The sequence below is a fragment of the Rhincodon typus genome, chromosome 5, assembly GCF_021869965.1.
Source record: "Rhincodon typus isolate 14 chromosome 5, sRhiTyp1.1, whole genome shotgun sequence".
Taxonomy (NCBI): domain Eukaryota; kingdom Metazoa; phylum Chordata; class Chondrichthyes; order Orectolobiformes; family Rhincodontidae; genus Rhincodon; species Rhincodon typus.
In genome coordinates, this window is record NC_063336.1 from 89,394,169 (window position 1) to 89,416,763 (window position 22,595).

At 42.7% G+C, this 22,595-nt stretch overlaps 2 protein-coding genes across 2 annotated transcripts in view; both read right to left on the reverse strand.

The window, feature by feature from the left end:
- LOC109917519 overlaps positions 1-14,798 on the reverse strand; it is a 37,225-nt gene extending 22,427 nt beyond the window's left edge. Inside the window, exons 1-2 of the mRNA XM_048597098.1 lie at positions 14,694-14,798; positions 13,160-13,270 (exon numbers count right to left, since the gene is read on the reverse strand). Coding sequence (XP_048453055.1) covers positions 13,160-13,270; positions 14,694-14,798 — 216 coding nt within the window. The remainder of the gene's footprint in view (positions 1-13,159; positions 13,271-14,693) is intronic.
- Positions 14,799-20,414: 5,616 nt separating this feature from the next.
- LOC125483157 (tyrosine-protein phosphatase non-receptor type 13) overlaps positions 20,415-22,595 on the reverse strand; it is a 51,227-nt gene continuing 49,046 nt past the window's right edge. The window contains exon 7 of the mRNA XM_048597099.1: positions 20,415-20,500. Within this exon, the coding sequence (XP_048453056.1) occupies positions 20,438-20,500 (63 nt within the window). The 3' untranslated portion in view covers positions 20,415-20,437. The remainder of the gene's footprint in view (positions 20,501-22,595) is intronic.

The following is a 22,595-nucleotide window of genomic DNA, read 5'->3' on the forward strand; positions in this document are numbered from 1 at the left end:
TAGGTATGATTTACACTGCAGTAAGTGCACCAAGTAGAAAAATCAATCTTAAACTTTTGCCATCTTTCAACTTTCTAGATGTTAATTTATAGCTGTATATTATTTATACACAATCAAGATACAAGATAAATTCACAGGTAATGGCAATAAACAGGCAGAAATATTTAATAATTACTTTGCCTCGGGAGAAGTGATACAAAATTATGATAAGAAATTATATGAAAAAATAAGAGATTTAAGATAGAAAGTGAAGAGATAATTTATAAGCTGGCTAAAATTAGAAAAGGTGAAATCCCTGGTCTGGATTAATCATGCTGACTCATATCAAAAAAAAGCAAAGAAAGAGATAACAGATCACTATTTACATTGGGAGTATAAATTCATTAGGCAAGGGAACAATGCTAAAAGACTGGCAGACAGCTAATGTATTTTCTATATTTAAAGAGAGAGGCAGAACAAACATAGGGAATGTAGACTAGTTAGCTTAATGTTGGACATACTGAGAAATGGAACAGAAAAACATCTACAAATCAAAAGTAGAAGTAGTCAGCATACATTTGGAAGGGAAGTTTCATCCTTGACCGACCTTAGTGATTTTTTTTTTGAAAAAGTAACAGCTAAGAAAGAAAGACTTACATTGATATAGAAGTTTTGCAACCTCAGTAGGGCTGAAGATCTTTACAACAAATGAAGTATTTTTGAATGGTCATTGTCATATTTTAGGAATTGGGACAGCTAATTTGTACACAGCAAGCTCAAACAAATTGTGACATAATAACTAGATAACCTGAGCTCTTTTTTTAAATTGAGGATAAATTCTGGCCAAAACACCAGGACTACTGCCACTCCTCTTTGAAATAGTGGCTGGGAATCTTCTATGTCTGATGTGGCACTTTGGATCAAACATCGCTGCCATCGTAATATGGTCTGAGTGCATTCTTTTATATTAACTCATAACATATATCATAAAGTCTGGGTTCTTGCTGAGATAGATATCTTGAAGTTTATTAACAACACCAACTTTTGCACATTTATGATATCTCAGACTTACACGTAGTCAGTAAGCACAGAACCTAGACTATTAGTGTTACATTACACATACATAACACTGAACACACTATGCCAACTCCAACTCACTGAGCCAGGAGTGACTGAAAGCATGACTTTTATACAGGATCATCAAACATTGCGCTATCATGTAACTGGTTTAGAAGTACAATACTTGGAGGGGTGTGGAATCTACACAATTATACAAGATTCACTCGAGAGAACAGACATCCTGTGTTTAACATCTCATCCAAAAGACAGCACCTACAACAGTGCAGCTGTCCCTGAATGCTGAAGTATCAGTTGACACTGTTGTGAAATAATCTCTGGCGTGGGACCTGAACTCTCAACATTCTGGTTCAGAGATGAGATGCCTTTAAGCGGAATCACAGTTGACACATTTTACTTGGATTTCCAAACAATCTTGTAAAAAGTTAATACAAATAACTTAATGACTAAGGTCAAGAGATAAGTAACCAAACGGATAACAAAGTGATAGCAAAACAGAAAATGTACAGAAAGTTTATATAAAGTAATAAAACAAAGGAGTAAAGCAAGAAACATAAGAAATTTCAAAAGTAAGGGCTTTGTTTGGATAGTTCCACTGAGGGTGCTGCATAGCCATTTATTTCACTATCCTTTCAAGCTAGCATTTCTGTCCTCAGCCTTTTTGCAGTGCTCCAGTGAAGACCATTCTGAATTTCGGCACTTTACTGCATTCAGGGTTCAACATTGAGTTCAACAACTTCTGAACATATAACACTGTCCTCAGTGTCGATTATACTACTTTCTGCACAACACGCTCTGTCCAAAAGTGCCCTGTTCGCATTGGTTTACTCTATTTTTCAGATCAACCATTAATCCCTATTTAGCATTTATATCATTCCTCTCTCACCATTAACATTCCCTTTATTTTTGCTCGGGATGCTCACCATTCATCCACGTTCCTCTTCTGCCTTTGTCCCCAGAATAAAAAACATCAATTTCCAGCCCTTTTGGTTCTGAAGAGGAGTCATGTTAGATTTAAAAAGTTAACTCTATTCCTCTCTCCATAGATGCTGCCAGAGCGCCTGAGTTTCTCCAGCACTTTCTGTTTTTATCTAAGTTCCCCAGCAGTACTTTGCTTTTGTACAGTCTAACACACTGCTTATGACCAAATAGATTATAATGGGGTCCAGCAAGTGGCCAACAAAGGAAAAGCACTGGAGGATAAATATGTGATGAAATATGTCAAAAAAGTCTTGTATTGATCTAGTGACTTCTATGGCTGCAGAACTTTCTAAACTGCTGTATTGTCAATGAAGTAATTTTGAAATACCTGGTATCATGTTGTAAGATATCAAGAAGCTGGCAGACAGATCAGCGAGGACAAGGATGGACAAGTTATCAGTGTCACAATCATGTAAGATGTTATCTCTGACCTTAGTAAAATTAGTTTCAGGACTATTGGGCGGGGGGGTGGACGGTGAACCTGATTGAAGGGAATCAAACATGGAGTTTTGAGAAACAATTCTATTCTAAACAACTATTCTATTCTATCTAATGAGCATAGATTAGAACTATGACAGCACATTCAAGGATCTGGAGAGGCAAGAATAAATGGGCTGGTGGCTTGCAAGAATAGAAAGAGTCAAGGGTTGGTCCTTTTTTAAAAAAAAAACTGGGTGATGAGAGTGGATTTGAACTTGAACAGAGAGACAGTCCTCGAGGTGAGAAAGCCATCAACAATGTCAGCAAAAGGCAAGCCAGACAGAGGTTTGATGGTCAGTGGTTAATCAAAGTAAAGTTGCAGGAACATGAATTTTGATAACGTGAGTCCAGAAGAAACCTGGGTGGGGAGACAGGAGAAACTAGAGAAAAATATTCTCTTTCTGGCCTGTGTCTCCACCTTTACAATCAACTCTATGTAACAACACTGGTAGCTTCACATTATGAAAACTGGTGCAAAGTAACCAGTCGAATTTCTAACTTATGTATGGAAATCTGTTCTATTCTCTCAAAAGTCCAAAAGAATATTTAACAGCTTTTTGACTATGAAAATAATTAAAAAGCATTAAACGTGTTTAACAACTATTTTCAAAATGCAGCAAATGACAAAGATTCAAGGTGGACAGTAAGATGTTTTGTTCAGCTATCCCATTCTAAACTTGGCATTGAGAAACTATTGTCAAATGACTCAAAGACATTTGATACAACTTGGTATCTGTAGAATGAAAGTGTGGGTGTGGGGCCAGGGAATAGCGAAACCATAAACCTTTGAATCTCTTTTCTGCGTTGGACTATGTCATGTATCAGCTCATAACATATACTGTTATACTCCAAATGAAGGTGAACATTTATGCGTTTATGTCAAACATTTGGTACACTTTTAAATAGCCTATAGTTGGCTAGGGTTCTTGAAATAGACCAGTGGAATCTTAACAACGTAAACCTAATAATTACATGATCAAGTTTCTAGGTCACTTTGGATTTTGCATCCATGTACTAAGCCATGGTTGTGTACAAGACTAGTGAATGCAAGGACATGTTTCAATAGTATGCAGACAATTCCTCAAATATGATAACAAAATGGTTATAAATAGACCTAATATAATGTGAAATGTATAACAATGCATCAAACTTTTTGAGGTTAAATCTTAGCTATTTCTTCGCTGGTATTGCACGGGTTCTCACATTTACATTTTGACGTTTTACTTTTCATTTTGCAGCCATTTCTGGCTCACTCTTTCTCTTTGCCTCAGAAAGATATGATACAGCAAAATAATCCTATCAGGCTTTGCACCTTTTCAACATTTACAGTCTACATTTAACAGGTGATAAACCCATTAGCTGTTTCTTGATGAAAGCATTCCAGATGTGTGAACTTTTGACTATTCACCTTCCAAATGGTAGATCCTAGGAAGGAGCTTCTCTCCCTAGGATATAGATCTTGAAAATAGATCCCACCCAAAATCTTTTATTTTAAGATGATGACTTACACGTATAAATTTCCCAAATTTTCTTTTTTCTCTTAACAGGATAGATTCATCAACTGTCAAGCTTCCTCAGCTTTGCTTGAAATTAGGGAAAAAAATTTCAACAACTTGTTTCACTGTCAATAAGTTTTCATTTAGGAAAGAACTGTAGAATGAATAATGTCATTTGTAACACATTAAAGGATCCAATCTTCCATATTTCCAAGTCTCAGCAGCTTGGTTATTCACGTATTAAGGGTGGACATCAAACCAATACCAATTCTGGAGATTCCTGCTCAGTGGAATGGATACATGTGGAGTCTGTAGGAGGAGATATGGGTTGGGTTAGCCAATGGTGATATGAGGTTCGCCAGCTGAGAGAGTACTACTCCCTTACGGGGAAACCCTTATGACACTTTTGTCAATCAGTTCCTCTGAGATCAGTTGCTATTTGCTTTGATCTTGAGAGCGTTACAGTGGTTAGCATTGCTGATTCACAGCGCCAGGGTCCAGGGCTTGATTCGACTTTAGGTGACTGACTGTGTGGAGTTTGCATGAGTTTCTGCCAGGTGCTCCAGTTTTCTCCCACAGTCCAAAGATGTGAAGGTTAAGTGGATCAGCCACGCTAAATTGTTCCATAGTGTTCCGAGATATGGAGGTGAGGTAGATGAGCCATTAACAAAATGTGGGGTTATGGTGGTAGGGTGGGGCAGTGGATCTGGATAGGATGCTCTTCGGAGGGTTGCTGCAGATTCAATGGGCTGAATGGCCTCTTTCTGCACTGTAGTGATTCTGTGATTTGATGATTCTCTCTGTGACCACCATGCAGTCCTGTAATTAATGTATGCCTGCTTCCTGCACAGGTTTATGTATCCAAGTTTGCAAAGAAGGACTCTAAATAAATTGCTTTCTTCCGATATCAGCCCCAAAACTGACTCAGAAAGGGGGTTGCAGGTGAACAGGAATCCTTTCATATAATTGTGCTTTCAAAAGGTGAAAACACATGGCGACAAACCCTAGCACAAATGTCCAGCCACTTCACTGCTACAGCTCTCCAAATCAGACCCCATGCGAAAGCAGAAATTTTCAGCATAATTCATCAGTAGCTTTTAAGAGAATAAAACAAAGAATTACAAATGCTGGAGTTCTGAAACAAAAACAGAAATTGCTGGAGAAACGCAGTAGCTTTAAAGATGTTGACTTTGAAAGAAAATACAAAACTTTCCAGCAGTTTCCCTCACTGTTGACTACTATAGTCAACAGCTTCAGAGATTCATAGTTTCATCTATTCACATAGCGCAAAAAAGGCCCTCAAATCTGCACTGACATAACTACCACAAAAGGTGCGCCAATCCCAACTTCCTGCAGTTGTCCCTTATCCTTGAATTTAATGACATTTGAACTGTTTGCCCAAATATTTTTTTTAAAGGTTGTAAGGTTTCCAGTCTCCAATACCTTCCAAGCAGCACATTCCAGATTCCTACTACCTGCTGAGTGAAAATGTATTTTCCCCATATTCCCTCTGAATCTCCTGCCCCTTACCTGAAAACTATGCCCTCTCATGAGTGACCCTTTAACCAAGGGGATCAGCTGTTCCTTACTCACCCTGTCTATACCCCTCAATCTTATTCTCTTCAATCATGTCCCCTGCCATTCTTCCCTACTCTAAAGAAAACAATCCAAGTCTATCTAATCTCTCCTAACAGCTCAATTTCTTCATTCCAGGTAACATTCTGGTGAGCCTCCTCTGTACCCCCTCTAGTGGTATTACATCCTTCTGTACCGAGGTGACCAGAACTGCACATAGTACTCCAGAGAAACAAACAGAATTCTGCAATGTTTCACGATTTTCAGCCCCTCGTAGAATAGATCAAATATCCCAACCATTTTATCATTTTTAAGTGTAGAATTATTTTTCTCAGTCAGTGCCAACTCTCTGACACATCAAATTCTATGACATTAGATAGATCATCTGTCCCACATGAGAAGAACAATGTGTTAAATGTAGCCTTGTGTATGAAGCAACGAGAAACAACTCCATTAAACACTCATTGTTGAAAGATAGATGAAATATGAAATTGTTAAAAATGTCTTCCGATCATAACATATTTCCATTAAAAACATCTAGTAACTTCCAATAATTCAGGTTTACCTTTTTAAGAAGATATCAATCCAAACAAAGAGCCTAGAAAGAAAAAGCTGTGAATCTTCAAGGGCACAGGTTACAGATGAACGATACCCATTAGGACACTGCTCTGTTACTCAAACCAAGGTTTTTTTTTAAATTTAACAACAGCTGCACTTTCAACCAACTCAATCGTACAAATAGAATGTGACTAATGTAAGCCCATTTTAATTTCTTTCCAGCAGTGTTTAAAAATGTCTTACTAGTAGAAGTTTCTGCCTCCTGCTTGTTTATTCCTCTCTGCTTCCAAGACAGTTTTAGTTCAGCTGCATCAGTGTTATCTTTAAAAAGTCATCTACATGTTGGAATTCACAGCACTGTGAAAGTTCTTCAGAGAACTTTCAGACAGCTGAATTGATAATGGCCGTGTAGACAGGCTTTCTATTTATAGAGGTAGCACAGCTACAAATAGATGGAAGCACTAAGCTATAGATTAAAGTGGCCATTGTTTTGAGTTTTAATTTTCCAGAAAAATAGCAGAGGTAGGTCAATTTTTCATTCTGTTTACACTTTCTCCCCTCCTCTATCAAGTCAAATGATTCACAGTGGGGCATGGTTACACACTTGGGTGATTGTCTAGCCTCGGCATCATGACATGATACCTGGATTGGCAGCCAGTCCTTTTCGCTCAGCTTATTAACCTACATTGGCTCATGGACCAACAATGCCTCAAAGTTAAAAATGCTCATCCTTGTTCTGAAATCCTTCCATCACTCCTCCCAGTTTCTGGAGGATCTCTAGCCGTACAACCCTCCCAGAACTTTGTGCTTCTCCAATTCTGTCCTTATACATGTACCCAATTTTAATCATTGCACTATTGGCAGCCATGTTTTCATCTGCCCAGTGTCCAAGCTCTGGAATTCATTCCCTAACTGCGCTGCCCTTGACTCTCATTGTCCCTAAAGAAGCTCCTTTAAATCTGCTCTTTGGCCAAGCTTCTGGTCACCAGTCCCAATATCAATTGTGATGTGGTGTCAACCTTTGTTTGATGATCACCTATGATGAGCCACGGAAATTTTCACTAATGTTTTGGGTGTTTTTCTTCATTCTTTCATGAGATGAGAGAGTCGTTGGCAAGGCCAGTATTTGTTCCCCATCCCTAACTGCCCCTGAACTAAGTGACTGGTCGGGTTATTTAAGTGGATAGTTAGGAATCAATCAAAGTAAGGATTGCAGACTTCCTTCCCATAAAGATTTTCGTGAGCCAGTTGGATGTATTTTACTACAATTGATGGTAGTTTCACCATTACTGAGCCTAGATGCATACTCTAGATTGTCATTGATTTACTTTAAATTCCAGCTGATATGGTGGGAAATGAACTCACGTTCCCAGGATATTTACTTGGGTATCTAGATTACTAGCTCCTTGACACAACACCACTGACTCCCCAGCTAGTAAGATAACAACAGCATATGGTGCGTTTTGTTTTGCTGATCACAGCACACAGTTGGAATTAGAGTTGGTTGCTATGAGCTGCAGAAAATGTCCTGTTCTGTCATCTGTGTTTGAAGGTTTGGTATATTTGCTCCTATTATCCTTGCATAGGGGCCCACATTTTAACCGATGAATCAAAGGCACTGCAGCTCATTGTTCATCATCTATATTTGTGTGGCCAAACACTGCCTGAAATCTTGCGAATGAATACTCGTAAAGGTGGTTATATAAAAAATTGTTTTGAGGACCTTTGTTCTGGAATATCAAAGGAATTCAGAATTATGTTGTGTAGTCAGTCAGAAGGCACCAGAATTAAAGATCTGGAGAATGACAGACTTCATACAATGTGCCTCCATCGCACCAGTGATTTCTGTGCTACCAAAGCTTGTTGGGTAAAATAAAATGACTTTGAGATGTCAACTTCTGGCACAATCACCAAAAATCATCGTCTTGAGAATGGGGTCCTGTTGGTGTGCCACAAGCATGCTGAATGGGGAGATCGTGACATCAGTAACTGCCCAATACTAATCTGACAACCTAATCTGCCAGTTTGGACCTTGCCATTCCTGTCAATGCTCTGTCCATTATACGCACAGCTGAACATGTGTTCTTGCAGCATCAGACACCTTGCCGCCAAGTCCATCTACAGGCATCATTCTCCAACTCACAGGTGAAGTGCTTTCAGCTATCTATTTTCTGATTCTGTACCACATTTGTTGGACGAGCTGTGAGAAGACTTTTAAATCTGCAAAGAGAATGGCTGGACATTCAGAAGTAATTGTGAGATCCTGAAGGGTTCCTACAGACACCTTTTAATCCTAGTCTTGTGGGCAATAGCAGCAGTTCTGCTTTAGATAGAGCATCAATGGAGATTGAGCAGAGGCAGCAGAAAAGACCAAATGCTCACAGGAAGGATAAAGGGAGAAGTTGAAGGCATTACCTTTCATATAAGGCAGATAGTCAGAAAAAATTAACTCAAGTATTTGAATAGCTCTGCCCTCTGATATATAGATTATGGTCTCTGGGAGAAGTTAATCAGTTGTTATAGTTTGCTGTTAACTGTAGGTCAGTTTCATAATCAAAACCATGTAGCATATACAGAGTTAGGAAATAACCATACTTTTCACTCAGTGGCAATGTAGTTAACCAGTCTTAGGCTGATGTAACCTGTTATCTTACTACTGTTTAATAAATTACTTCTCTTTATGCAAGGACACGTCCCTTCTAATCAAAGACCAATTCATGTTTAAATTTCCCCCTTTAATACTAATAAAGTCCATAGACAAGTATAACATGGGTTGTGGCAATCAATATACCTGGGGAGAGGTTGTGGGGGCGGGTGCTGCTCAGCACCAAGAACTACCTCCTGTCCATCTAGCAGACAGACATCTTCCTTCCCCAAGCCTGCCATGCCAGGCCCAGCACTATCGTCAGAGATATGATGCCTAGAGGAACACCGTACAACAGACAATCAGGGTGCTGTAGCAGAAACAGTTCTTCCTGGACTGGTTGAGGGGAGCCCTCCTGTACACATTGAAGCAGTCTACCAAACTGTAGTCTGCAGTTGCTCCCACAATCTGGGCACCTTATGGGCACATCTTTTGTCATGAGACTAATGGTGAGCACCTCAGGACGAGGAAACAGGAGGAAGAAGAGAACAAACAGATGGTACATCCATTTTGTAGATGGACTTTTTGTGAGCTGATCAAACAACTCAGAATCTCCTTCCCCACGCACCAACCTGTTATATTGGGCCATCACGGCATCCTCTTGGCCACAATCCTGAAACAAAAGACACCACCATTTTAAACTTACTATCCAACAGAACGTCCAATAATCCATGCCCTTCTCAACTGATCACTCGTGTTTAATTAATGCCTATCAAATGGGTGCATTTGATTTGATTGTAGTCACATGTACCTATGTACAGTGAAAAGCTTTGTTTTGCGAGCAGTAGAGGGAGATCATAGCAAACAAGGACGTACAGATTATAGGGTGCTTAGACAGAGCGAGACACACAATGTTACGACTGCACAGATGGTGCGCAAAACAAGATCATTACTTGAAGTTAGAGAGGTCCATTCAACAGTCTAATAACGGCAGGGAAGAAGCTGTTCTTGAACCTGTTGGTGTGTGTGTTCAAGTTTCTGTATCTTCTGCCTGACGGAAGAGATTGGGAGAGAGCGTTACTGGGTGGGAGGGGTCTTTGACAATCTTAACAGCCTTTCCACGGCAACGAGAAGTATATGGGATGGAGTCAATGGATGGGAAATTGGCTACCTTAATGGTCTGGGCTATGCACAAAACTCTCTGTAGTTTCTTACACTCCTGGGCAGAGCAGTTGCCGTACCAGGCCATTATGCACCCAGATAGAACGTTTTCTATGGTGCATCTGTAAAACTTGGTTAGCATCATTATGGACATGTTGAATTTTCTAACCGCCTGAGGAAGAAGAGGCATTGTTATGCCTTCTTAACCATCGCATCTACGTGGGAGATCCAGGACAGATTGTTGGTTATCGTCACTCCTAGGAATTTGACACTCTCAACCCTCTCCATCTCAGCTCCATTGATGTAGATGGGTGTGTCCTCCTCCTTTCTTCCTGAAGTCAATGCTCAGTTCTTTCTTCTTGCTGACATTGAGAGAGGGATTGTCATCATTGCACCACAACATCAAGTACTCTATCTCCTTCCTATATTTTGCTTCATCGGTGTTTGATAAGTCCGCAAACTTGTAGTTCCAACTCTGACTTTGGTATTGAGTCTGCCAATCAGGGTGGTGCTATTGTAGTCTGGCATACTGACCTCTACATTGCAGAGGTTAAGCAGCAGCTCTCAGATATCTCCTCCTATCTTCCCCTAAGACCATGACCCCCACCATGGCACATCACGCCATTGTATCAACTACGGCAACTGACCTCATTTCATCTGGTGATCTCCACAACCCCACCCCCACACCCCAACTGCCTCTCAGCTGATAGCCACCCAGCTCTGCATAGCCTGCTTCTACCTCCTCCCAAAAATCCACAAACAGGACTGCCTGGGCAGACCTTTCGTTTCAGTCTGCTCCTGCCCCACAGAACTCATCTCTTCCTACTGTCCCTGCTCATGTACACCCGTGATTCCTCTGATGCTTTACGCCAGTTTCAAAATTTCCAGTTTGTAGGCTCCAGCCACTTCCTCTTTACCATGGATGTGCAATCCCCTTACACGTCCATCTCCCACCATGATGGTCGTGGGATTCTCAGTTTTTTCAAGGAATAAAGGCCTGAACCATCCCTACCCACCACCACCCTCTTCCACTTGACTGAGTTCATCCTCACCCTTAACTTCTCTTTTAACTCCTCTCATTTTCTTCATGTCAGAGGGATGGCCATCGGTACTTGCAGGGGCCTGTCTCTTCATGGGGTACATGGAACATTCCTTGTTGCAGTCCTATTCCGGCCCCCACCTACAACTTTTTCTCTGATGTATCGACGATATCATCAGTGCTATTTCCCTCTCTTGTACGGAATTGGAAAAGTTCATTGATTTTACTTGCAATTTCCACCTTGCCCTCACTTTCACCTGGTCTGTCTGACTCCTCCCTTCTTCCCCCGCCCCCCCGACCCCAGCATCTCTTTTTCCATTTCTGGGGACAAACTGACAACTAATATCCACTATAAACCCACAGACTCCCACAGCTACCTGGACTATATATCCTCACATCCTGCTGCATGTAAAGACTCCATTCCATTCTCTCAGTTCCTCCGTCTCCGTCGTGTGTGTTCAGACGAAGCCAACTTTGATTAGGCAGCCTCTGAAATGTTCATCTTCTTCCTCCTTGTTGGCAGGGCCCTCAACCAGGTCCGACCCATCTCCCGCACTTCCACCCTCACCTCCTATCTTCCCTCACACAATAGCAAAAGGGTTCCACTTGTCCTTACCTACCATCCCACCAGCATCCATATCCAGACAATCATCAGACGCGATTTCCACCACTCCAGCGCGATGCCACCACCAGACACACATTCCCCTTCCCTCCCTTGTCCGCCTTCCGCAGGGACCATTCCTCTGGGACACCCTGGTCCACTCTTCCTTCACTCCCCAACATCCCCCCACAGCCCCACAGTAACCCTGCAACCAAAGGCGTAACACCTGCCCATTTACCTCCTCCCTCCCCAGTATCCAAGGGCCCAAACATATCTTCCAGGTGAAGCAGCACTTCACCTGCACTTTCCATAATCTCGTCTACTGCATTCGCTGCTCACAATGTGGTCTCCTCAACATCATGGAAGTGAAGCGTAGACTGGGTGACTGCTTCGCAGAGCATCTACATTCTGCTCACAAGATGACCTTGAGTTTCCATTTGCCTGCCACTTTAACACACCACCCTGTTCCCTTTCCACCTCAGGCTTACTGCAATGTTCCAGCGAAGCACTGTGTAAGTTGGAAGAACAACATCTCACTTTCCACTTGGGGACCCTGCAACCCTCCTGACTCAATATCGAGTTCAATAATTTCTAGGCCTGAACTCTCCCACGTCCTAACCCCTTACCCCACACACCAGGCCTTGTTATCACATAGGCTGCCATTACACACTGTCTATTGTTAGTCACTAACACTCCCCATTAACAGCTATTCACCCTCCTAGCCAGATCGTTATCAACTCCTTTGTTTATCCGACTGTTCTTCTCTCTCTTTGGACTTTATCTCCACCTATCGTTTACTCCTTACCCTTCCCCTGCCTATCTTCTGCACATAAATCGACATTTTTCTAGCTACCATCAGTTCTGAGGAAGGATCACCGGAGCCAAAATGTTAATGCTGATCTTTCTTCATAGATGCCACCAGACCTACTGAGCTTTTCCAGCAACTTCTGTTTTTGTTTTAGAGTATCTGTAGTTCTTTCAGTTTTTAAATTTGTAGATGGCGTTTGTTCAGAATTTGGCAACACAGTCGTAGATGTACGGGGAGTATAGTAGAGGGCTGAGAACACATCCTTGCCAGGCGCCAGTGTTTAGGGTTATCATGGAGGAGGTGCTGTTCTCTATCTTCACTGACTGCAGTCTGTGGGTCAGAAGCAGAGGATCCAGTTGCAGAGGGCAGAGCCGAGACCTAGGACTTGGAGTATTAACATTAGTCTGGAGGGGATTATGGTGTTGAAGGCGGAGCTGTAGTTGATGAGTAGGAGCCTGACACAGGTATCCTTGTTATCCAGAGGTCTCAAGGATGAATGTAGGGCTAGGGAAATAGCATCCACTATGGAACTGTTTCACCGGTAGGCAAATTGCAGGGAATTGAGTCTGGTTGGAGGCTAGAGTTGATATAGGCCATGACCAGCCTCTCAAAGCACTTCATGATTATGGAGCTCAGAGCCACTGAGTGGTAGTCATTAAGGCACATTGCACGTGCTTTCTTTGGTACTGGAATGATGGGGTTTTTTGAAGCAGGTGGTGGCTTGTAAAAGGTAAAGATTGAAGATATCAGCAAATACCTCCACCAGCTGATCTGCACAGGATCTAAGTACAGGGCTGGGGACTCCATCCTGGCCCATCACTTTCCTTAGGTTGGCTCTCCAGAAGATCGATCTGACATCTGTGACAGAGCGAACAGGTGCATCCGGGGCTGTCAGAACAGATGACATCACGCCGCTGGCATTCTGCTCCAACTGAGCACAGAAAGCATTGAGTGCATCAGAGAGGGATGTGTTTTTATCTGCCATCTTGCTCCTCTTTTTTGTGTCCCATTATATTGAGTAGGCCCTGCCATAGGCAGCAGGAGTCTGTATGGTTGGTTTGGGGCTCTAACTTGGTCCAGTACTGCCTCTTGACGTCACTGATGGCCTTGCAGAGGTCATATCTGGATCTTCTGTAATAGGCCTGGGTCGTCCAACTTGAAATGCTGCACACAGTGGATTTCTGGTTTCATCCAAGGTTTCTGGTTGGGGCACCCCCAGATTGACTTCTTTGACATGCAGTCCTCTGCACACTTCCTAATGAAGTCCATGACAGTGGTGGCGTACTCGACTAGGTTGTCTGCTGAATTCTTGAATATGGTCCAGTCCACCAATTCTAAGCAGTCCCAGAAAAGCTCTTCCACTGCGTCAGACCAGCATTTTACTGCTTTCCCTGTCATACTGCTCCTATGTAGTTACTCCAGAAGCTGTAGCATAGCTGGTGAAAGTTAATTGACTTGTACTGGGGGAAGCAGCAGATGGCCTTATAGGATGCCCTCTGGCAACTTTAGTTCTTGCTTAGGGCAGCACAACCTTAGCCATGGGCAACAACTGCATAGGATGACTGGCTGATAAGTTGCAGCAGAAGCAATCCTTTGAGAAAACAGATGGTTTGTAGGTCATGGAGAGATTGTCACTCATTTCCGCTCACTCCACCACCTGCCTGCTTTCCCTCCTCTGTGTGGTCCACAAATGCACTCATGGAGAAGGCCACCATTTCCACACCACAAAGGTCGGGTTCTAAAGTCTCTGCTGGACGATTCCTGCTCCTTGGCAGTGAGAACAAACTGGCTGGAAGGCCAGCTAATGCACCAAGCATAACTGTTGTCATTCCCATCAGCATGTTCCTGCATGTCACAACAACATACTTACCAGAGTCCTGTCAGCAGAACTTACATGCAAACTTGCCCTCTGCAGAGCTGGCACACAGACTAACACTCTCCCCGCCCCGTCACCAGTCTGACAGCAACCCATTCACACTCAGTGATTCACCATGTACAGATCCCAACTCTATACCACTTAAAAGCTACAAGCAGTGTTATAGTACCTGAGCTGGTAGCTATAATCATCAAATAGTTTTCCTTTTTCAATGTTCTGCTCCTCCCAAATCTTTGGCCTCAAGACACCATTCCACACTGCAGTTCTTGGTTAATAAAGTATTGTTGTAAAAGGAAAGGTTTGTATTGAGGGATGTACAGGCAGCAAGAGGTGCATGATTGCTCTTAGCTACTACTCCCGGTTCCCCAGAGAGCTTAGAAGTCATGGAAGATATGGGATGGTGGTAACATAAAATTTGAGAGGGTAAATTAGGTAGGAATGTATTGTCATCTTGGGTGGCTTCATTGACATAACTGACCACTGCCTCAGTGATGGCCACCCCAATTATCACCAGCATCATTTCTTCCACAGGGGTCAGTTCATATGACTGTGCCTGTTCACGCCAGCTTGTTGCTGTTGTCATCTATTATGGCTCACCTTAGTCCTGCCTATAAGAGAGCAAAAGAGAAGCATACCACTGAGTGCATGAAAGTTGTCAGACATGCCTGCCTCACTGAATGCATGAGAGCTATGAGATATGCTATGACTCTGATGGGAGGTAATCAAGCCTTATTAATGCATAAGCTATTTCAATAAACCTTGGTCCCATTTAAACAAATTTCGTCCTGGACCTGCTACAGTGTTCTAACGAAGAACACAAGCTAGAATGAAACCACTTCATTTTACACATAGGCCCTTGACAGCCTCAATACTGAATTCCACAACTTCAGAGCATGACCTCTGTATGCTTTACACTTCTTACACCCTATGGTCCAGCAGCACCCACCCCTCCCAATCCACCCACAACACATACTCTGCTCTCAGCACAGCTGATCCGTTTTCTCCTTCTCGGACCTTCATTTGCTCCATTTTTAATCCTCCATCTTCCTTTCGCCACCATTAGCAAACATTTGACTTTTATTCAGCATGCTTATGATCTGTTTTACTTGTTCCTCCTCCCCTCTGTCTACAGCATAAAAAAACAACGTTCCAACCCTTTTCAGTTCTGAAGACTTTTAATGGACTCTCTGTTTTTCTCTCCACCAATGCTACCAGACTTCCTGAGTTCTCCAACACTTTGTTTTTATTTCAAATTTCCAGCATCAGCAGCATTTTGCTGCTATCAATCAGGAGGTGTGACTTAATTTTTTTTCCTCAATTCCTGCCTTGTAAGCAGTGAAGTCTTTTCCTTGAATCCATACACAACTGAGATCTTGGACTTTCTCAGCTTTGAATAACCAAGCAGATTTTTAACCAGATACTTGAGCTGAAAGTTTTAGAAACTACACTTTCACTAAGGTCACTTATTTCCTTATTAGTTCTGAAGAATATTTTTTGTGGAAGAGAGACTATTCTGAGATCTGACTTTAGACAACTCTCCTTTGAACCACCAATAGCTGTCCAATCTCTTGGCTTTTCAAAGTCAAAATCAATCAAGTATTCTAAACTCAAAAGCAAGCCAATTTCTGAAGAAGGGTCTAGGCCCGAAACTTCAGCTTTCCTGCTCTTCTGATGCTGCTTGGCCTGCTGTGTTCATCCAGCTCTACACCTTGTTATCTCAATGTCTTTCAATGTTTTCTCACTCCTGTTGTAAATCCCTAGTAGCGTTACCTCTAGACTATTAATCCAGAGACCCAGGTAATGTTCTGGTGACCCAGGTTTGAATCCCACCATGGCAGATGGTGAAATTAGAATTCAATTTTAAAAAATCTGTAATTAAGAATCAACTGATGACCCTGAAATCATTATCGATTGTCTGAAAGACCTCTCTGGTTCACTAATGTCCTTTAGGGAAGGAAATCTGCCATCCTTAACTGGTCTGGCCTACCCGTGACTCCAGATCCACAGCAATGTGGCTGACTCTCAATTACCCTCCGAAAAGGCCAAACAAGCCATTCAGTTATACCAATCGTTACAAAGTCTCAAAAAAAGTGAAACTGGACGAATCACCTGGCATTGACCTAGGCAATGGAAAAGACAACAGCAGAAACAGCCCTGTCGATAATGCAAAGTCCTCCTCACTAACATCTGAGAGCTAGTGCCAAAATTGGGAGAGCTATCTCACAGACTAGTCAAGCAACAACCTGACACAGTCATACTCATGGAATCGTGTTTTACAGATAATGCCCCAGACACCGACAATCACCACCTCTGGAAATGTCCCATCTCACCAGCAGGACAGACACAGCAGAGGTGGTGGCACAGTGGGATACAGTTGGGAGGGAGTTGCCCTGAGAGTCTTCAAAATTGACTGGACACCATCAAGTCTCATAGCTTCAGGTTAAACATGGGCAAGGAAACCTCCTATTGATTACCACGTATTGTCCTCCCTCATCTGATAAATTGGTACTCCTCCATGTTGAACAACACTTAGAGGTAGCACTAAGAACGGCAAGGACACAAAATGTACCCCAGGTGGGGGATTTCAACCTCCATACCAAAAGTGGATTGGCAGCAGTACTAATGATTGAGCTGGTCAGGTCCTAAACGACATAGCTACTAGACTGGGTCTGTGGTGGATAGCGAGGGAACCAATAAGAGGGAAAAACATACCTGACCTCATCCTTACCAATCTGCCAGCTGCAGATATATCTGTCCATGACAATATCAGTAAGTGACCACTGCACAGTACTTGTGGAGATGAAGTCCTGCCTTCACATTGAGAATAACCTGCATCATGTTGTGTGGCACTATCACCATGCTAAATGGGATTTCAAACTGATCTTGCAACTCAAGACTGGGCATCCATGATACGCTGTGGGCCAACAACAGCAGAATTGGACTCCAGCTAACACCTTTCACCCCAAACTCAAATTTACCTGGACCATCTCCGATACCTCTCTCTCCATTTCTGGTGGCTGCCTCGAAACTGACATTTATTTCAAGTCCACTGACTCCCACAGCTACCTAGATTACACCTCCTCTCATCCACCTTCTGCAAGAACGCATTCCCCCTACTCTCAATTCCTCCGCCTCCGCCATGTCTGCTCCCAAGATGGGGCGTTCCACTCCCGCAAATCACAGATGTCCTGCAATTTCAAGGACCGCAACTTCCCCCCTCCAGTGATTGAAAATGCCGTTAACCACAACTCTTGCATTTCCCACAGCTCCATCCTCACATTCCCTCCCCCCAACAAAAATAAAGGCAGAATATTCCTTGTCCTCACATATCACCCCACCAATCTCATATCCAAAGTATCATTCTCTGCCACTTCTGCCAACTACAATCCGACCCGAGAGCCAAAGATATACTTCCCTCCCCACCCTATCCGCCTTTCACAGGGACCACTCTCTCTGTGACTCCCTCATCTGCTCCACATTTCCCACTAACCCCACCACTCCCGGCACCTTTCCCTGCAACTGCAGGAAGTGCTACACCTGCCCCTACACCACCCCCCTCACCTCCATTCATGGCACAAAACAAACGTTCCACGTTAGACAGGGTTCCACCTGCACATCTGTCAACGTGAACTACCGCATCCATTGCTCCCGATGTGGCCTCCTCTACATTGGTGAGACCAAGCGGAGGCTCGGAGACTGTTTTGTAAAGCACTTGCACTCAGTTCGTGACAAACGACAACACCTTCCAGTCGCGAACCATTTCAACTCCCCCTCCCACTCCCTGGGTGACATGTCCATCCTGGGCTGTCTCCAGTATCACAATGACGCCACCCGCAAACTGGAGGAGCAGCACCTCATATTCCACCTCGGGAGCCTACAGCCCAATGACCTAAACGTGGATTTTACCAGTATCAAAATCTCCCCACCCCTGGCCTCATCCCATGACTAACACTCCCTCTCATCCCCACCTCCTTGACCTGATACAACCTGTCCATCTTCTCTCCCACCTATCCGCTCCTCCCACCTCACTGACCAATTCCCCACCACTCCCTACCTGCATACATCTATCACCATCCCAGCTACCTTCACCAGCCCCACCCCTCCTCTCTCTATTTATTTCTGAGCTCCCTTCCCCCTCCCCATTTCTGAAGAAGGGTCCCGACCCAAAACGTCAATTTTCCTGTTCCTCTGATGCTGCCTGGCCTGCTGTGTTCCTGCAGCTCCACATTGTGTTATCTCTGACTCCAGCATCTGCAGTTCTTACTATCTCAGAGAGAGAGTGAAAGGGAGGGCGAAAGAGAGCCCGAGCGCAAGCGCGAGAGAGAGAGTGCGTGAGAGAGAGCGAGAGCGAGACAATGAGTGAGTGAGTGTGAGACAGTGAGTGTGAGAGAGTGAGACAGTGTCTGCAGGTGCATGTGACAGACAGTATAATAAGTAACCCCTTGGTCTCTCTGTTCGACAAAACTCCCCAGGGCCCTATCATTGACTGTGTAAGTCTTACCCTTGCTTGTCCCATAACAATGCAACACCTCACATTTATCTAAATTAAATTCCATCTGCCACTCCTCAACTTGTTGGCCCAATTGATCAAGATCCCTTTGTAATATTAGAAAATTTCTTCACTGCTTCGAGCACCACTGCATGTGAATTGGACCTTGAATTATTTTGGGAAAGTCCATCGTGCGGATCTTCAAGTACAGTGAAGATATAAATGCTAAAACAAACTTACAATAAGGCCTGCCTGTAAAATCCGTTTTTGATGGTGCATGTGCTACCCACTATTGCCCCAAAAGAGGTGACTAAATGATTGAACAATAAAGGTAAATTACTTTAAATTAGAAACAAAAACAGTTCTAAAAAATATCATGAATCTAAATCATTAACTTTGTTTCTCTTCACACAGATGCTGTCTGACCTGAGTATTTCCACCTTCACCTGTTTTTAATTCGAGTTGGCTGCAATTGGAAGCTAAGCTAGTGATTGTAATTCAACCCAAGATTATTATAACATCCATTTCTTATAACAGTCTGTTGCTAAAGACCAAGCTGCCAGCTTCAGAAATAGTAAAATACCCAGTAGAATAAATTCTGATATAGCCATACTCTAATATAGTAATAAAAAGAAGCACTCCCTACTATCCCGTACTATTCTTGGATTAATCAAAACTCTAAAGGGTGTCAGTCAATCTTACATAAAGAACCTTTTTTTTTAATAACAGAATGCCAACTCTCGTCAGGGTACTGAGTAGAGATCATCTGAAATGCCATTTAACTTCAGACATCAGAAAACATTTGAATGTGTTTGACACATTCAATGAAATGAAGTTCAGTTCAGGAAGGGAGAAGAATATCCCAGTAGTTATACACAATTCCAGTACATTTCCTAATAAGTCAGGATCCTTAATACATATACTCATCATGTCCCGAAGACATAATCTTAAATGGGCAGCCAGTGAGGAAAGACATTGTGCCTTTGCAGCCAGGTCAAGGCAGAGGGAAAATAATTCGGAGCCAGAGGAGGCCCAAACATGCAAGTATCCTTGCTTTCCTATGAGGCCAGCAGCGGCAGGAGCAGGAGTGCCTCCAAGCCGTGTAATTCTTCCTCCCTTTTTGCTGACTCTCTTGAAACAGGTGAGACGTTAGATGCTAGTGTTGAAATGGGTATAGGGAGTTAAAAATTTTCTGCCCCTAATTTGGAGATCAACAGGACAGATGTTATCTGTCACGATCAAAAACTGGTCTGCAGCTAAAATCAGGCCTGGGGTTGGAAAAGGATATATCAAGTTGCCGCCCCTCAAAACAGTTGGTCGCATCTACAAATGGTTGGATTGCATTTTTTTTTAAAGTTTCCATTTGGGAAAGAAGCATTTTTGGTCTGGGTACTTTCTGGACTCAAGCAAATTACATTGATCAACTTTCCATCTAGAGAAGATAAGTAGAGGACACAGAAAGGCTGCTGGCAAGCAAAGATGGAGAGACCCTTGACTAGTCGACAGCTAAGTGGTAGGGAGAGGATTTCGAGAGGGAAGTGAGGGGAAGGGAACTGGGAGTGCGGGGGAAAACCAGGACTTGACTTGTGGGATGTGGAAGAACTCTCCTGCTCTTCCTGGCAGATAAAGGAAAGTTTCACACTTACCTTGAAAGGGCCTTTTCTATCTGCCAACCTGCTTCAACCTGGCGAGAAAGCCTCAGCATCTCTTCTCAGAACCCAGTGAGTATGCATTCAGGAGAGTATAGACATAATGGATCCCTGATTTTGCACCTCTTGCCTAGTTGCTTCATCCGCCTGCAAGTTAAAATCAGAAATGGTAGGAAAGACTTGGGATCCAAGTGGGTAGGTTTGTTGATAAAGTGCCATCACCCAGTTTCTGCTAGATGGGTTGGGCTACAATTACTACGGTTGTTGACTTGCTCACTAAGTTGGTAAGTTTGTTCGCAGACATTTCGTCACCATACTAAGTAACATCATCAGTGCACCTCCGGTGAAGCGCAGTGTTCTGTACTGCTTGCTATTTGTGTGTCTTGGTTTACTTGGGGCAGGGCGGGTGGTGGCATCACTTCCAGATTTGTTTCTTAGTGGTTGGTATATGGGGTCCAGCTGTACATATTTATTAATGGAGTTCCGGTTTGAGTGCCAGGCCTCCAGGAATTCTTGTGCGTGTCTTTTCTGGTTTGGCCTAGGATGGCTACATTATCACAGTCAACTTGATGTCCCTCTTTGTCCATGTGTATTGAAATGTACATAGACAAAGAGGGACATTAAGTCAACTGGGACAACGTAGCCATCTAGCACAAGCCAAGCAAGGACACGTACAAGAATTCCGAGAGGCCTGACACTCAAACCGGAGCTCCATTAACAAACATGTACACTGGACCCCATATACCAACCACTAAGAAACAACTCTGGAAGTGATGTCACCAACACCCCCCAGCAAACAAAGACACAAATAGCAAGCAGGACAGAACACCAACACTTCTCTGGAGGCATACTGATGATGTTACTTAGTATGGTGACGAAATGTCTGTCAACAAACTTACCAGCTCAGCGAGCAAGTCAACAACCACGTCAACAACCCAAGCTACAAATGTCCTCAAAAACCTTGTACAATTGCTAAGTTTTTTGTATAACTTATGGATTTCTCTAAGTATTTAGAAGTCCAAATGATGGCAGTTGTATTCAAAGAGCACTATAACTATGAACAAACAAAATCCCATGTAATCTGAACTTGACCCATGCACTTGCTTACCACTGGAATGAAACCAGATCCTGAGCTGTGATGTTATTCCACGATGAAGACACAGTCCGTATTCTTGGTCCAGCTGGTGCTGTCAGTCTTTCTGCCTGCCAGCACTGGCTCTGTATATACTGCAAGGGAGGGAGAGAGGGCTAACAGGGAGAGGGTAAATTTGTAGCCAGGTACCGGTAACTTGAACCACATGCACAAAGCCTAGAGAGCCTTTATCATAGATTTCCAGTGTATTAGTTACAAGTTTTTTTTTCTCTGTTTATTATTTAGCTAAAATCTTTTATTTTCCAGCAATTAATTTAGAACAAGTCAGATCTAGGTAGTGCACAAGCTCAGGACAATTTTTCTTGTTAGCCATCTGGTTCTAATTGACTATTCAAAAAGAAATCGAAAGAAGTAGAGAACAATATGATGATCCAGTGTAAAACTGCATTTAAACTTTATATCTTAACCTAATGATTCACAAAGGCTTCACTAATTGCAGAGATTTGGACTGGCTATAAATGGCAACATTATTTTTGCATGAAGTTTTAATGAGTCAATTCAAATTTGATAGAAGAACCCAAAGAAAAATAGTGGGAATGTTACTTAAATCAAATAGAAGGGAGGTTAATGTTTATAGTATTTTTATTTCATGCTAAGGAAAAAAAAACAAGCCTTTGTTTTGACAGGATATTCCTTGCTAAGTCACTGCTAAAAATTCAAGGGTCTAACTTCATGAAGAAAGACTGCATTTTGAGGTAATTCGCCTCTGCATTTTTCTTTTACGTCCTGCTCATAATCAACTTTCCACAATATTATTTCCACATCTCACCAACTCAGATGAGATGAACGTGACCTGAAAATCAGATAACAGCATATGACTAAGATGAAACTTGGGCTGTGGAAAAGTTTAATATGTTGTAAGGAGAAAGGTGATTCTGCACCAATAGTTCCCAAAGTTCTCCAGGACTTTTCCTCACTTCACTTCTGGTGGTGTTCTAGTCTAATTGAGAGGGTGTGACTGTTGTATGCAAGTCAATTCTCATGGTAGCATATGACCACCAGGATAGTAGATGAACCGTATTCTGTTTTAGCAAATCCTATTTTCGTATGAATGTCCACTTTAGGCGGGGTGTGCTTTTTCATTCATTC